Genomic DNA, 15,695 nt, shown 5'->3' on the forward strand with positions numbered 1-15,695 from the left:
ATTTTCCTGTAGTGGAACACTTTCACCCATTGGTTGTCTCGTTGGCAAATAATACATAGTTGAGATCGCAGGTATCGCAACTGATGAATATTTCAATATGTTTAAGAGAGAGCTTTTAAATAATTCCATTGGGGACATCATTTTTGTCTTAGAAAAATTTAAAATTTTTAAATTTGCTCTCTTAGATTGATTTTCAAAAATTTCCATTTTATTTTCAAACATTTTTTCAGACTTAATCAAATTAAATTGAACTTTTCCAATCTCTCTTACGCTCCCTTCCATTGCCTCCAGTTGTTTCTCCACAGTCACCACTTATTTTAGTAATCGCTTCTTGAACTGTAACAGTTAGAGGTAGATCTTCAAAAAATACGCGTGTGCGTACTTTTGTTCGCGCCATTGACGCGAACAAAAGTACACCAGATTTTATAAGATACGCACGTATCTTATAAAATCCGGTGTCGGTGCACGCAAGGCTGCGCCGAGCCGCGCAGCCTGCCTCAGTTCCCTCCGAGGCCGCTCCGAAATCGGAGCGGCCTCGGAGGGAACTTTCCTTCTGCGTTACCCCACCCCCAGCCCTACCTAAATCCCCCCCCCTACCTTTGTTGGGCAAGTTATGCCTGCTTGAAGCAGGAGTAACTTGCGCGCGCCGCCCCAGCATCCCCCGGCACAGGCCGCAGTGCCGGGGGACTCGGGACCGCCCTCCCGGCCCGCCCCCGAACCGTCACCACGCCCCCGGACACGCCCCCTCCCGCCCCTTTTAGGAAGCCCCGGGACTTACGCGCGTCCCGGGGCTTTGCGCGCGCCGGCGGCCTATGCAAAATAGGCGTGCTGGTGCGCGAGTGCCCTGCATGCCCAAATCCGGGAGGATTTACGTGTGCAGGGGTTTTAAAATCTACCCCTTAGCGTGTTAATTGATTTCTGCATGGAAATCAATATATTCCTTATTTTTTCTAAGGAAGAAGAAGCGAGAGTTGGAGTAGCACTGTATAAGGCGATATTATTATTACTCACAGTTCCTTCCTCCGTAAGGCCTTCACCACTTTTTCCTCGTTGTTCTGGGCGTGGTTGTTTGTCCCGGTCCTCGTGGCTCCTGGAACCCGGGCCCCCAGGGTTCACTGAAGAGTCGGAGAGTCCCTCCTCTCTTCTCTAAAAATAGATTTAGAGAAGGAATCTTGAGTTGAAGTAGATGGAGTGTTCGCCATGTAATTTCTTGCAAAATCTATCAACATTTTCTGAACAAAGGCATTCAGGTAGATCAGCTGAGTCTTGACTGGGGATATGTTTGACCCTGGCACTAAAATTGATGATGAAGTAACATGTGATAAAAAAACAGTCTTCTGTATTTCAAGTCGAATTATTGGCGCAGATGCAGTTTGGCAACAAAGGCTTCTGCACTATAGTGGTGCTTTCATTGTATGGTGCCAAAGACACTCGCTCTGAAATCTTAAGAATACTGGATGGCAATAAAGATGTCCACGTTGATGCTTTTGACACTGGATGCCACTAAGACTGTTCACGCCAAAGATTTGGAAAGGCTGTATTGTGTATTGTGCCAATGAACTTTGCCGTATCACCTGCACAGTGCTTTCTCTTTATTGGCTCATAGGCATCAACATGATGTTTAACCAATGACTGCTCTGGAGGAGGGGATTTTCTTTTCCTATTTTCTGTCTGGGAGGAGGAAGTAGAGCCTGCACTCCCTTGAGACTCTGCCTTTATTAGTAGATCCTTTCTTTATTGAAGGTAATCTCTTATTTCTAAAAGTCCTGGCTCACAGAGACATGCAGCCACATGAGCCACAATTGGCAGAATCATACATTGGACCTGGACATTTTAAGCATAAATCATGAAGATCCAAACTTGCCATTTTATCTTGGCATTTTAAAGAATTTAACTGGCTTCTTACCGACTTAGTGATTTTTTTTTCCTTGAAAACAAAAAAAATACTATTCTAACAATTTTTATTTTGTGGCACAAATTGAGATAAAATAAAGAAGCAGAATTGGAAAAGAAAATAAAATCACCCTAAAATGTGATGACAGCACCGAAAGAGAGAAACATTTTCCGTCTCTAGATGCTGAGGTGGATAAAAAAGTCAGGACGTTTGTGTGGTGATAGCATGGGAACTCCTGCACATACTCGGACTTTCTGAGCTATGAGAGAGAATGTTTCACGTTGGCACTGCCAGTGACATTGCCCACTTGTGTGTTTGTTTGTTCCTGCTTGTCCATGGAGAAAACTGGATGTATCTGGCACATTAGACCAAAGCAGCAATAATCCAAAGGTATTGCAATATGTGAGTTTTTGGGACCGCATCTGAAGAAAGGGCCTGCGGGGTGTGGAAATTTCCAGTGCTACGATGTACATAGTCTGAACTTGGCCCAATAAAAGATATACAAGTATCAAATTTTGTTAATGGAAGATGTTTATAAAGAAACTTCATAATTAAACATCTAACAGACATGACTTGCAAAATGCCCACATATTGTATAGGCTGTTCCCGCCAACTGTGCCAGGGCACCTCATTCCATCCAGTCACAGGTTCAGATGCAGGGGTGCTCAATAAGTCAGTGTGATGTAGAGGGAGCTTATAGCATCCTGTGAAGGTGGAGAAGTCAAACCAGTTCTGGTTTTACCCCTCTGGCAGATACTTGGAGATGCACTCTATTTTTCTTAAAGAAATTAATTGGGAAAATTGAGAACTACATCCCTATGCATGCCAAGTTAAAACCAAGCTAGTTCAGCTAGTCCTCCGTGATATAGCACTATATGGCTAGTTTAGTAGGGAGTCATCTAGCTCATTGGTTAGTATTGCTTTTAGATCTTTGCATACGCTTACCTAAAACAACCCTTAAAAGAAATGTCTTTTAATATGCCTGTATAATTCTTTTTTTTTTTTTCAAAGCAAACGACAGAAAGTGAATTTGGTTTGCATGGGAATAGATACAGTGTCAACGATCTTCATCAACAATGTCACTGTTGGAAGAACAGACAACATGTTCATAAAATATGTGAGTAAACCTGTTAATGCATTTTAATTGGAGTAGAGGAATAGCCTAGTGCAGGGGTGCGCAAACTGGGCAGGCACACCAGCAACGGGGTTGAAAAGACAGGAGTGCCACCTCTGCTGCATGGGCCTAGTAGAACATCGTACTGCGGGAGAAGGTACATCCCACCGGCGGCCGAAAAACAGAGGGAGAGGCTGTGCAGATGCCAGTGGACCTCATTCCACTAGTGGCTGCACAACCGATCGCTCGTCACTGCTTCTGGCAATGAAGCCCGTTCTGCTGCCTCTTCCTCTGTGCAGGCCTGCAGTATTAGAACTCATGAGAGTAGCACTTTCTCTATGCTGATCTCGTGAATCATGAGATCAGCATGGAGGAAGTGCTAGTCCTGACAATTTTTAATATCGCGGGGCCTGCACAAAACGGGGGTTAGCGCGTCCAAAATGCACGTCCAACTGCCCACGTAGCTAATAATGCTCATCGCATGTAAATTCATGTTGATGAGCGCTATTATGTATTCTTCTCAATACAGAAAAAAAATGTGCGCCCAATCCGCACATTTGTATGCTTAGAAATTAACGCCAGCGGCCAAAAAAAAGCATTGAGCGCCTGCTTTCTACGCGCTGATACTGCATTGGCCCGAATGTGTCTGGCAGTGGAAGGGGTTTGTGCTGCTGTTACTGGTAGGTGCCTGACTGGATGTAGTGCGGTATCCGCCTCTTTGTGTTTATCTGATTGCTCCTATCAGCAACCTGAAGAGAATCAAAACTGGAATTTTGAGCTTCTGACTGGCAGTGTGCTTGCCCGCTATTTGGCAAACGGTTCAACAGCTGATTGGCTGGTGAGAGACTTTGATACATATTTGTATACACACACACACAGATCCATACACAATGTAATCCAACTTGGAGGTGGGGGGCACAACAAATTGTATGGAAGGAAGGGGGTGGGGGCCCGAGGCTGAAAGGGTTGCTCACCCCTTGCCTAGTGGTTAGAGCCATGGAAACCAGGGTGCAAATCCCACTGCCACTCCTTGTGACCTTGAGCAAGTCGCAAACTTAAGATTGTGCGCCCTCAGGGGATAGGGAAATACCTACAGTTACCTGAATGTAATAAAAATAAATAAATAAGCTGAGTTCAGTCATTTCCATATATAAATGTCAACACGATTCAGAAACTGATGTTTAATTAAACGGTCATGGACTAGAGACCATGGTCACCAGATTGAACAATGAGCCTTACTGCCATGGTTACTGAAAATCCCTTCCCCTGAATCTTGTGTAAGCTAAAAGAACTTTATCCATGGAAGTGGGTTTTTGAAAATTGCTATAACATATGCTTTTGATTTGTTTGCCTACATTAGAAGTCTATAAACTTCTATTAATCAATATGGAACAGCCACTGCTTGTTGCCTGCATTAGGAGCAAGGGATCTATTTAATATTTGGGTATTTGCCAGGTACTTGTGACTTGGATTGGCCACTGTTGGGAACAGGATGCTGGGCTTGATGGACCCTTGGTCTGACCCAGTATGGCATGTGCTTATGTTCTTATGTAAATTACTAATGTTAAAGAGGCATAGGATTTCAGTGTCCTTGCGGATAATTATCATTGTTTTGCAGGAGTTTATATCTGTTTATGGCCGTATGCTCTTTATTATGGTACTGCTTATGGACCCGCAGCAAGGGGAGTCTGGTCCACCTTTTTATGTTTTTCCCATTTTTCACTCTTCTCAACGCCCCCCAATTGTTTATGCGTAGCTGAACCTAGATTTCATGCTGACCTTCACATCTGTTCACGTGCGTAGAGAAAATCCCCATGCTTGCATGAGAGTCACGCGCCACTCCCAAATGTGCAGGACTGGGGTCCTTGTATCCGGCTGAAGCAATTCTTGCCAGTGCAGAGGTGGTGAAGCTCCACATAATTCAGAGCTCCTCACAGAGTAAACTGTTCCTATTGATTTAGGACTAGAGCAAGAAGCTTCTTCCACGTCTGACCCGTTCACTGCCATATTTTGGCAGCAGAGTTTTCCCTCTGCAGAGTGCTTTCTCGCTCACTGTTTGAACACCCCTGCTCCAGGATCTTTTGCATGATAAGCCACTGAGCTCAAGTCCAGCTTCTTTTCATTATGCTGTACTGAAAGCAAAAAGGAACAATATCTATTGCAAATATTTCTTTGGGTCGATAGGAAAGGTGGCACGCTCTTGGATTTCTCTGTATTCTCTTGCCTTAATTAAGGCACTAGTTGAACGCATAGAGCACCCGACTGGTAGACACTTGGATAATGTCGATCATTTTTCGAGTCTGTTTTTTATGTGTGCTATTAGGCTGTCTCCAGCTTAGTCTTTCCCATAGCAAATTATACAATTTGCCTTTGAGGTCATGCTCTTAGAAGATATGTACTAAAGAAACCTTCAGAACAAAGTTCATGATTGATCTTAGGTTGGCAAGGCCTTAAGGAAGAGAGTCTTTATTCCATTTTTGTAATTGTTAAATTTTAGGACTCTTTAGTTTAATTTTGTTTCATAGAGGTTGGCTTTTTGAAGCTAGGCATAGAAACAGAATAGAACCTCAAGACACTCTCTTGCGCCTGGCTGCAAGAGAGTGAATGAGCATCAAAGCATTTTCTGTCCAGGGATGAGGATAGTTTTTAGAATTGTCAAGCAAACGAGACCATACCTCTCTTCCTCACACACAACTGCTGAAGAGTGCATCCCACCTCAGGTGGAAGGAAGCTACCATCACTGGTATCTTGGCACGGTATGGCATGAGAGCAGCAAAACTTGATCAGTAGCAGCAGGGCCAGCGCTTGTTCTAGCAAATGTACCCAAAGCCAACATCTCCTTGAATGAGTGGCATTTCCAGCAGAACTTGACTTTCTGTTGCACCGCTGCAGGGTGTAAATCCTGGTCCGGTCATGAGAAGTTGAACCCACGGTCTTCCAGAATGAATCTAAGGTCAGACACACTCCATGAGCGCTACTGTGATTTCATATCCAGGGTTTGTGGAGCTTGATCATTTTACGTCCATTTAAAGTAGCAGTAAACTCTGTTCATAACAAAACTAAAATATGTTGCAGGTGGGAGCAGAAGTACTGAGGTGGTTGGTTCCTCCCCCCTACTCCCAGGTTCTCCTATTCTATGGTGAAAACCCCCAAAACATTTCCAAGTGAATTAAACAGGAACGGAGAAAATAGCTAATAGCCTGACAAAGTCTGCCTCTTCTCTTTCCTTCTTTACTTGTCTGGTCACTGATCCAGGTTTGCCTCTGTTGGCCTGTTTTTCAGGCTTGTCCTTGGTTACTGCTCCTTTGTCTTGGGGGTTTTTCCCCCCCCCTTCTCTCTTAGCCTGGCAGCATCCTCCATCTCTTCCTTTGAGCTTCTAGTTCAGTCAGCGTCTGCCTCTGTTAGGCTGCAGTATCATGAGCCTTCATTTGCAACTGCCCGGGGATAAATCCCTTTCTTTCTCACTCCCAACCCATCAATTTAGGCCCCTTCATCACAGCGATTTGTCCCTGGCCCAGGGGCCACAGAGCGCAGCCCCTTCTGGAACCTGCTGGGCAGGCATCCCCAAATCTCACCACGAGATGTGACCGCTAGCGCAGTGACCCGTCACCTTGGGCGCTGCGAACGCTGCCTTCATCGCGTACTCGGCCCAGCCCAAAGTGCAGGAGCCCGGGCTCTGGAATTGAACTTGGATCTCTTGAATGGCAGAACCACCAGGCTGACCTTTTTTGCCCTGATTTTTAAGCACGTTGTCCATAAATCTCTCTGACGTGAATGTTATTATATTTGAATTCACTGCTGCAGTAGGGGGTTCTAGATTGAAGAAAAAAAAAAAAAAAAAGCCCCAAACATTCAGCAGCATTTATTTATTTATTTTATTTTGGCATAGATCTTTGATATTGCCAACGTGATCAAAGAGGACAACTTCATAGAGGTTCGGTTCTCCTCAGCAGTGTCCTACGCAGCTGACGAAAGCAGAGCTCACACAGCTTACGGCGTGCCTCCAGATTGTCCTCCAGCCGTGCAGAAGGGAGAGTGCCATGTGAATTTCATCCGAAAGGTAAGCCTGCCCGGGGGCACCAACCGGCCGCTTTTCAAGGTTCGTGCTGTTGGCAGGAATATTGCAGTTGCTATAATTCATGCCCTCGGAAATCTTGCAATGACACTGAAGAACTGGAGCATAGATAGAGAGTAGGAAGGAAGTGTGGTTTAGTGGGTTTAGCGCTGACCTGCCGCTTGAAACAAACCTGAGGGAGGGCAGGCTCATATGTGGCATACCGCTGATTCTCTTGTGTTGCTTTGGGTAAGTCACTTAATATCCCCGGCCTTAAATTGCCCAGCGGTAACTGAGTAATAGTGAAACCATTTATCCTCCACATAGTTTATGCACCTTGGTGTCAGAAATGTCCCCCAAGCCCTGTGACCTTTGGTGCTGACATATCAAATTGGGAAGTCTGTTGGAATCCTGCTTGGATGAAAGGCGTGGCAAAATTCAAATGACTATCGACAATAAACGGGCCTGTTTTTTGATATTTGCCAATAGCCGTCTGGGTTTCTGCGAACAGGCCTGGGTTTGTTGTGAAACCTATTATTTTTGGGGGTGGTGCTGGGCATCGTATGCTTGAGTTCTAAAAATTCAAAGTGCTCCTGAAGGGCTACAGATTTATTTCTATTTTAGTATTTGTTACAATTGTGGACTCCTCTGCTGGGCTATTATTTGGTCAAACAGGATTTGCCTGAGATGAGGGAGGCAGGTGTGGTGAGGGAATAGTTCTGTGTTTTTTGGGTTTGTTTGTTTTTAGATGTCCTCTGATTCTCTTGGTAGAACTGATTTGTCTTTCCTCTGTGTAAAACTGCTCCTGCACACAGAATAATGGGTGAATAAGCACAGGCTTAAGACATGCAAGCATAGTGGTGCTGTTCTAAAATAAAGGTACTAGAACCAGGCCAGCGGCTGTCAGTGTTCAAGGCATGTCCGGGTAGGTTGGGCATATAATATTTTGCAGGTAAGCTGTGAGGATGGGGGTCCTCCCCTATTTCCCCTTCCCCTATCATCCGTGCACAGGACCCCAGATGCAGGCTGAGCGCCAGAGTCTCAATGTGTGGATGAGACAATGGTGCAGGGAAGAGGGCTTTAGATAGGTCAGGAACTGGGAAATATTCTGGGGGAGGGGGAGTCTATTCCTGTGGGATGCGCTCCACCCTAACTAGAATGGAACCAGGCTACTGGCGCTAACATTAAAAAAAAAAAAAAAAGAGAGCAGTTTTTAAACTGTACCCTGGGGGAAAGATGACAGTTGATCAGAAGCGCACGGTTCGGAGGGCGGTATCTTCCAAGGACACTTGCAACACAGGGAAGTTAGAATATCTCAGTAGAGAGGTTATGGTTTAAAGCTGAAGTTGCCCAGATGGATACAGATAAGGAACACACAGATGTGAATGACTCTACACTAAGAGTCCCCAAACTGTGACCTCCAGAACAGTTCTTTCCGGCCCACCAAAAGTTAACAGGAAGTGCTGGCAGGGGTCCTCATCCCCCACCAGCTAAAGAGAAGCCCTAACAAGGAGAGGGGATCTGGGAAGAGACCAGCTTGAGAGAAAGGGAAATGTGTATGTGTGGGTGAGAATGGGTGCCTGGGTGTGGGTCTGTGTGTGTGCATAAGAATGGGAGCCTGGGGGGTGAGAGCTTGTGTGTGTGAGGGAGTCTGTGAGAGAAAGTGTGAGTGTGAGGGAGGAAGGGAAGAAGACAGGAGGAGAGAGACACTGAAAAGGAATTTAGGAAATGAGTGACAAGGGAAAAATGGGAAAAATAGTGTGTGTGTATAGTATTTGCATTGCTGCTTTTTCATAAGGTTGCTGTTATTTGAATCCTGAGAGTCAGTGCTGTGACTGTATGATATGGCAAGCTTCTAGATGTCTCTTTCTTTGCAGGAGTTTGTGTTACTTCACAAAATAGCAGTGGAGGGATATTTTATGCTGAGGTGACACCAGAATTTAAATATTTTGTTTTTTATGTTAGTTGTAATGTGACTTGTCCTAGCTCTGCTCTGCACCTGATCTGATGATTAATGATATTTTATTGTAGTTATGATGATTTCTGGCTCTCTGCAAAGAGGATTTATGAAAATATGTTAATTTTTGTTTTATTACATGATTGATTGGATCTGATTGTTTGTTTTCTTTGCTTTTTACATAATATACTTGCGTATTTATAAACTGCAATAAATATAAAATAAATTAATACAGATTAATAAGGAATTTTTAATGCTGGTAATTGCTTGAAATATTTTAGGTAAAATATTTTAAAGTTTCATGCATGATGCATAATGACTGTTGCAAACTATTTAGAAAGCCATTGTAGGGTGCAGTATATGGCATTATTTATCAATAAGAATACAATTAGTAGATCTCAAACTTGCATGTCTACAGCCCACCCATGTTAACCTTATGCCCACCCAAAAATCAATTCTGGCTACGTCACTGATCCCCACCCAGGAAAAGGACCTTGAAATCCTTGTGGACATTGAAATCCTCAGCTCAGTGCACAGTGGCAGTCAAAAAAGCAAATCGAATGTTAGGAATGATCCAAAAAGGAATATAAAATAAAATGGAAAATATTATATTGCCTCTGCATTGACCCATGGTTTAACAACACCTGGAGTATTGTGTGGAGTTTTGGTCACCCCCATCTCAAAAAAGACATAGCAGAACTCATCTGTCAGCATGTGCTGCTCTCCCTGCTGTTATTCTCTCAGGCTGTGCTAACCCTGAGAGTGTTTAATATTCACGGGTGGCACTTCCTGTAGGCAGATTCAGTTTATCAGGAAGTGCCAGGTGTGAGTTCTGAGCATGCTTGAAGGGCTGACACAGATTGAGAGGAACAGTGGAGATAGCAGCGCAGGGGTTCCTGTCATTCTTTTCACTGGATCCAGGTCTGTTTTGTGCATGGTTGAAGGTGTGGAATGCAAGGCCACTGGAGGAACCCTGCATGGCCGTGTAATATGCACAGCCATGCAGGGACCAGTGGGAGAGGGACCAGTGGTGACAGTATTCCCCTTCCACTCCAGCTGCAATGGGGAAAAGGAAGCAGTTTGGCAAAGGTCTGAAAAGTTCCAGTGGGTGACAGAGAGAGTCCAGGCAGAAAATCAACACCACGTAAGTAGCATCACCATTGTCAAGTTTCAACACTCATTATCTTGCATTTGCCCTCTTCTTCCAAGCATCCATTTCCTAGCGTGTAGACAGATGGACTCAGGACCTGTGGGTTTATGCTTCCTTGCCAGCAGATGGCGACAGAGCAAGCTGACATCATAGTAGATATATAGCTTCAGTGACCCCAGCCTGCCAGTATTCTCCATTTCCAGCAGATAGTGGACTTACATCTCCCTATGGGGATTGCTTCGAGCTTTTTTGGAAGGAGAAATTTGAAATTCTAAATTAAGGAAAAGAAAGCCCCGCTCTCCTGCAGTGATACCTAAAGGTCCCTCGCCCAGTTGAGAATTCTTGAGGTGATTTCCTTGGTTGCTCAGAGATGTGCCTTGGTCTGGTAGCTGGGTTTCCTGGCGTGTACTTAACTGCTAGTTCAGCTGGAAGGCAATGGATGCAGGAGGCTGAGTGTGGCAGTGACAGCAGATGCCCTCTTCCCCTGCTGCTGAAGACCTTCTCTGTACTCAGCCGGTAAGTTCTGAGCTCAGGTAATAGCGACCAGGCATCAACTCTGGTTGCGAAATTGGTCAACAGATGCAGCCTCCAAAGATAATTTTACCAAGATGTCCTTTAAAGGTTCGCTCTTGTTTGGGAGCGAGTTGGAGAAACTGGCCAATAAATGGGGTGAGTCTCTGGTTCCTCGGTTGCTGGAGGATAAGAAGCAGTTACAGCTCCCCTTTGGTATGAGGGGTTGGCTCCGGGGTTCTAGGGGGTTTTGTCCCTACAAAGGGTCGACCTTTCAGCAGACTTGGCCTTTCGGTAGTCTTTTCATCCCTGACAACCGAAGAGAAATGTGGTCTCAGGTGGTGGACCTTCCCAAGCTTCCCAATGAAGGTTTGCAGACCTACCTTCCGGAACAAGTGATAGGGAGACGTCGCTCTCTTTTATCGGAGGTGGGTTGAGATCACATCGGACCAGTGGGTCCTGGAGATGATACGAGAAGGATATACACTGGAATTTCACAATATTCCTCGGGACGTGTTCATGGTGTCCCTTTGCCACTCCCTGCAGAAAAAGCAGGCAGTGGAGTTCATGCTTCAAAGGCTTCTGAAGCTGAGGGCTGTAGTTCTGGTGCCCACATCTCAAGAAAATATGGGGCAATATTCCATTTATTTTGTTGTGCCCAAGAAGGAGGGCTTCTTTCTTCCAATCCTGGATCTCAAGAGGGTCAACTGTCATTTGAAGGTGACTCATTTTTGCATGGAAACCTTACACTCTGTGATAATGGCGGTGCAGTCGGGGGATTTTCTGACCTTCATATTCCCATCCGATTGGAACACAAATGTTTTCTACTCTTTGCAGTGTTGGGATGCCATTATCAGTTTCCGGTACTGCCCTTTGGTCTAGCCACCGCTCCCAGAACATTTCCAAGGTTATAGTGGTAGTGAGTGCAGCCTTGCGAAGAGAAGGGATCCTGGTGCACCTGTATTTGGATAACTGGCTGATTTGAGCCAAGACTCAGGAAGAGAGCCGCCTAGTGACACACAAGGTGATCTCCTTATTGCAGGAGCTCAGTTGGGTGGTGAATCTGACCAAGAGCAATCGTCAGCCATCCCAGTCGTTGGAGTATCTGGGGGCTGTGGTTCGACACGGGACAGGACAGAGGTTTTTCCTACTGGAGTTCAGATCCAGAAATTGATATCTCAGGTGTGTCAGTTGGTGAACACCATACGCCTGACGGTGTGGTCCTACCTATAGGTGCTTGGCTTGATGGCAGCTACCCTGGAAGTGGTGCCATGGGCAAGGGTGCATATGCATCCTCTTCCGCCCTCTCTATCTCATTCGAACCCACAGTCTCAGGACTATGTGATTCAGCTCCACTTGCCGATGGACATCTGTTCCCACCTCCAGTGGTGGGTGCAGGAGGATCATCTGAGATAGGAAGTTCCCTTGTCCTTTCCGTCCTGGTTGGTAATCACAACAGATGTGAGTCTCCATGGTTGGGGGTTCACTGTATGGAGTTAACACCAAAGTGCATTGGAATGCCAAACATCAGTCGCCTGGAAGCCCGGGCAATTCGGCTGGCATGCTTGCAGTTCAGCCACAGGCTGTGGGATCAATCAGTTTGCGTGATGTTGGTCAACACAACAATGGTGGCCTATATCAATCACCAGGGATGAACCAAGAGCCAGCAAGTGTCGCAGGAAATAGATAGATTATGGAATGAGTGGAAGATCATCTGCAGATGATATCAGCCTCTCACATTGCAAGAAAAGACAACATAAGAACAGACTTTCTCAGCAGCGAGAGTCTGGACCCAGGACAGTGGATGTTGTCAGCCAAGGCTTTTCAGCTGATTGTGGATCACTGGGGCCTTCCATTCCTAGACCTGCTGGTGACTTCTTGCAATGCGAAGGTTCCTTGATTCTACAGTTGCAGGAGAGATCCGAGATCCCTAGTAATAGACGCTCTCGTACAGTTTTGGCTGGAAGACAGATTGCTTTATGCCTTTCCTCCATGGCCCTTGCTGGACAGGATAATTTGCAAGATCAAAGGCCACAGGGAGCTAGTAATCTTGGTGGCGCCAGACTGGCCCAGGCATCTGTGATATGCAGATTTGCGAAGACTCTTGGTGGAGGCCCCCCTTCGCCTTCCACTGCACATGGATTTGTTCCAGCAGGGACCAGTTCTTCACAAGGATCTGACTCTGTTCTGTCTTATGGTTTGGCCCTTGAGAGGACTCGCCTGTTCAAGTGTGATTATTCCTCTGCGGTGATTGACTTACTCCATGCTCACAAGTTCTCTACTTCCTTGTCTTATGTGTGGGTTTGGGGAGTTTTTGAGACTTGGTGTGAGGAGAAGGGTATTCTTCCTCATTCAGTTAAGACCCCTCTCATTCTGGATGTTTTGCAGGATGGGTTGAATAAAGGCTTGGCCCTTAATTCCTTGAAAGTGCAGGTTGTAGCTCTTGCCTGTTTCAGAGGCTTGGTGAATGGTGTTTCCTGGTCATTTCATCCTGATGTGGCCTTTTTTTGAAGGGAGTGAAGCATCTTAGGCCTCCCTTGAGGTTACTGGTTCTATTGTGGAGTCTTGACTTGGTGCTGGATTTTTTTGGCAGACCCTGCATTTCGACCACTACTTAGCCTTTCCTTGCGGTTGTTGACCTTGAAGACTGTATTCCTTGTGGCTATATGTTTAGTGTGTTAAATTTCTGAGCTGCAAGCCTTGTCTTTCTGGGAGCTGTTCCTTTGGGTGACTCGGCGGCGTTACTGCTGGTACTGTTCCATCCTTCTTGCCCAAGGTAGTCTCAGATTTTCATTTGAATCAGTTCGTCTCCTTACCATCCCTGGATAAGGTCAGGGAAGAGGAGGAGTATCGCCTCTTGTGCTCCTTGGATGTCAAGCGACTTATCTTGCAGTATCTGGAGGTATCTGAACCTTTTCGAAAGACAGATCTCACCTGTTTGTTCTCCATGGCAGGAGTAAGCAGGGCACTCACTGGATTAATGAGGAGGTCACAGCTGTGAATGTAGATGCTGAAAGGTTGTTGCCTACTCAGTTTAAGGCTCATTCCACTAGGGCTCAGGCAGTGTCATGGGCGGAGGTTAGTTTGTTGTATCCCGTCGATATCTGCCAAGCTGCGACGTGGTTCTTCTTACACACTTTTTCCAGGTTTTATTGTCTAGAGGTGCAGACCCGGGAGGACGCAATCTTGGCACGTGCAATGTTGACTGGACCATGAGCAGCCTCCCACCCTGTTGGGGAGTAGCTTTGGTACATCCTACCGGTCTTGAGTCCATCTGTCTACACGCTAGAAGTGGAGAAATTGACTTACCTGATAATTTCGTTTTCTTTAGTATAGACAGAAGGACTCAACTTCCTGCCCTCGGCTGCCGCATGATTGTGTTAATAGTCCTCGTGTGGGGCTCTGGGTTCTTCCAGTCCCTAGTGTGGGGTACCTAGAATCTTAAATGAGTTCAGTGTTTATGATTGGTTGAATACGGTTCTGGTTACCTGTTTTATAATCATGCTCTTAATCAAGTTTTTTGCTAAGTCTGTCCACAATTGCTTTTGAAGAGAATACTGGCAGGCTGGGATCACTGCACGGTTATATAAACTGTGACGTCAGCTTGCTCCTTCTCCATCTGCTGGCAGGGGAGCATAAACCCACTGGTCCTGAGTCCATCTATCTACAGTAAGGAAAAAACATTTCTCCATTTGCCATTTATGGTTCGGGGACACAAAGCCCGCAGCAGTCACTGGTAGGTACTTGCTATTCGGACCAATGCAAAGTGGATGGGAGACATTAATGGCTGATAAGAAGAATGGAAGCCTTAATGATGATGATATTGCTGCTCCTCAGCTTGCTGGCTTTCACCAGTTCAACTCATTCAGCTAGGATTGTGTGTGCTGTTTTCTTTGCCATATGCTGCATCCAATATTTCTTGCTGCTGAGAGGTGATTCTAGAGGAACTGATGGCTCTCCCTCAGCCCTCTTCCAGGGCCGCAGAAAGCTCATGTATTTGCTGGTTAGTGGTGAGTGGGTTTTCAGAGCTGCGTGAGCAGGGTGTATGTTTCTTCCCGCCCTGGTTGGCAGGAAGAGAATGCTGTCTTCATGGCAGTCAGTGCAAAAAATGTCCCCTCTCCTTTTTCCAGCGATTAAAGCCCTCTTTTTCTCTCTTTGACACCTCTCTCCCTCCCACCGTGATTTCTTTGTCTCTAGCACATTTTATTTTTCAAGTGTGGACCAGGCCCTGCTCCAGCTGCTACGCTTTTCAGGTTGCTCCCAAGCCTGGGCCTTCTGCCTGGTGGTAACACGTCACTGTGTCAGCTGAGCAATCTTAAAATAGTTAATACTGGAGGTGTATAAACTGGAAGACGTCAATCCAAGGGCGACATTCCCATCACCATGGCTGGAGAGAGCTGTATGAGACTGTGGGATCAAGGTCTATCCCAAAGCGTTATAGTGTTTCCTTTAGGAAGTAAAAGGAATGGTTCAGATGTGAAAAACTCAGAAGGTTATTTGATGCCACGAAGTCAGTGACATTGCTTTCACCCTGCTTATTAGAAATCTATGCTTTAAATAGAGGCCAGGACAGCTGGCGTGGTTATTTCTGGAAGGGAAGCTGCTATAACTGATTTTTTACAGTTTTGCTGGGTTGCAAGACTTCTTTGACTGCTTCTTTTCACAAAGGAGAATTTTATTACGCTTCCGAAGCACTCTGTAGCTTACTAAAATGTTCTTTTATATTATGCTCGGCATTGGATACAAGATCGAACAATTTGAAATGAGACTGAATGAATTAAAAAATTAAAAATAAAAATGATCTTTTTTTTTACATATGAACATAAGTGCCATGCTGGGTCAGACCAAAATTCTATCAAGCCCAGCATCCTGTCTGACAGTAGCCAATCCCTAAAAGTAGATTGTGAGGGTTTTTTGGGGTTTTTTTTTATGCTCACGCCCTATAAAGCAGTGGGGTCTTCACAAGTGACCTGGTTAATAACTGTAAGAAGTAACTTGCCTAAGGGTCTGTGAGTG

General features: G+C 45.5%; 1 protein-coding gene across 4 annotated transcripts in view; it reads left to right on the forward strand.

Moving 5' to 3' along the window:
• The window catches only part of MANBA (mannosidase beta), a 137,231-nt gene that overhangs the window by 34,855 nt on the left and 86,681 nt on the right, over positions 1-15,695 (forward strand). For all 4 annotated transcript variants that reach the window (XM_029597047.1, XM_029597050.1, XM_029597048.1 and 1 more), the window contains 2 exons: positions 2,906-3,011; positions 6,898-7,068. In XM_029597047.1, the coding sequence (XP_029452907.1) occupies positions 2,906-3,011; positions 6,898-7,068 (277 nt within the window). The remainder of the gene's footprint in view (positions 1-2,905; positions 3,012-6,897; positions 7,069-15,695) is intronic.

The sequence above is a fragment of the Rhinatrema bivittatum genome, chromosome 1 (assembly GCF_901001135.1).
Source record: "Rhinatrema bivittatum chromosome 1, aRhiBiv1.1, whole genome shotgun sequence".
In the NCBI taxonomy this organism is placed as follows: domain Eukaryota; kingdom Metazoa; phylum Chordata; class Amphibia; order Gymnophiona; family Rhinatrematidae; genus Rhinatrema; species Rhinatrema bivittatum.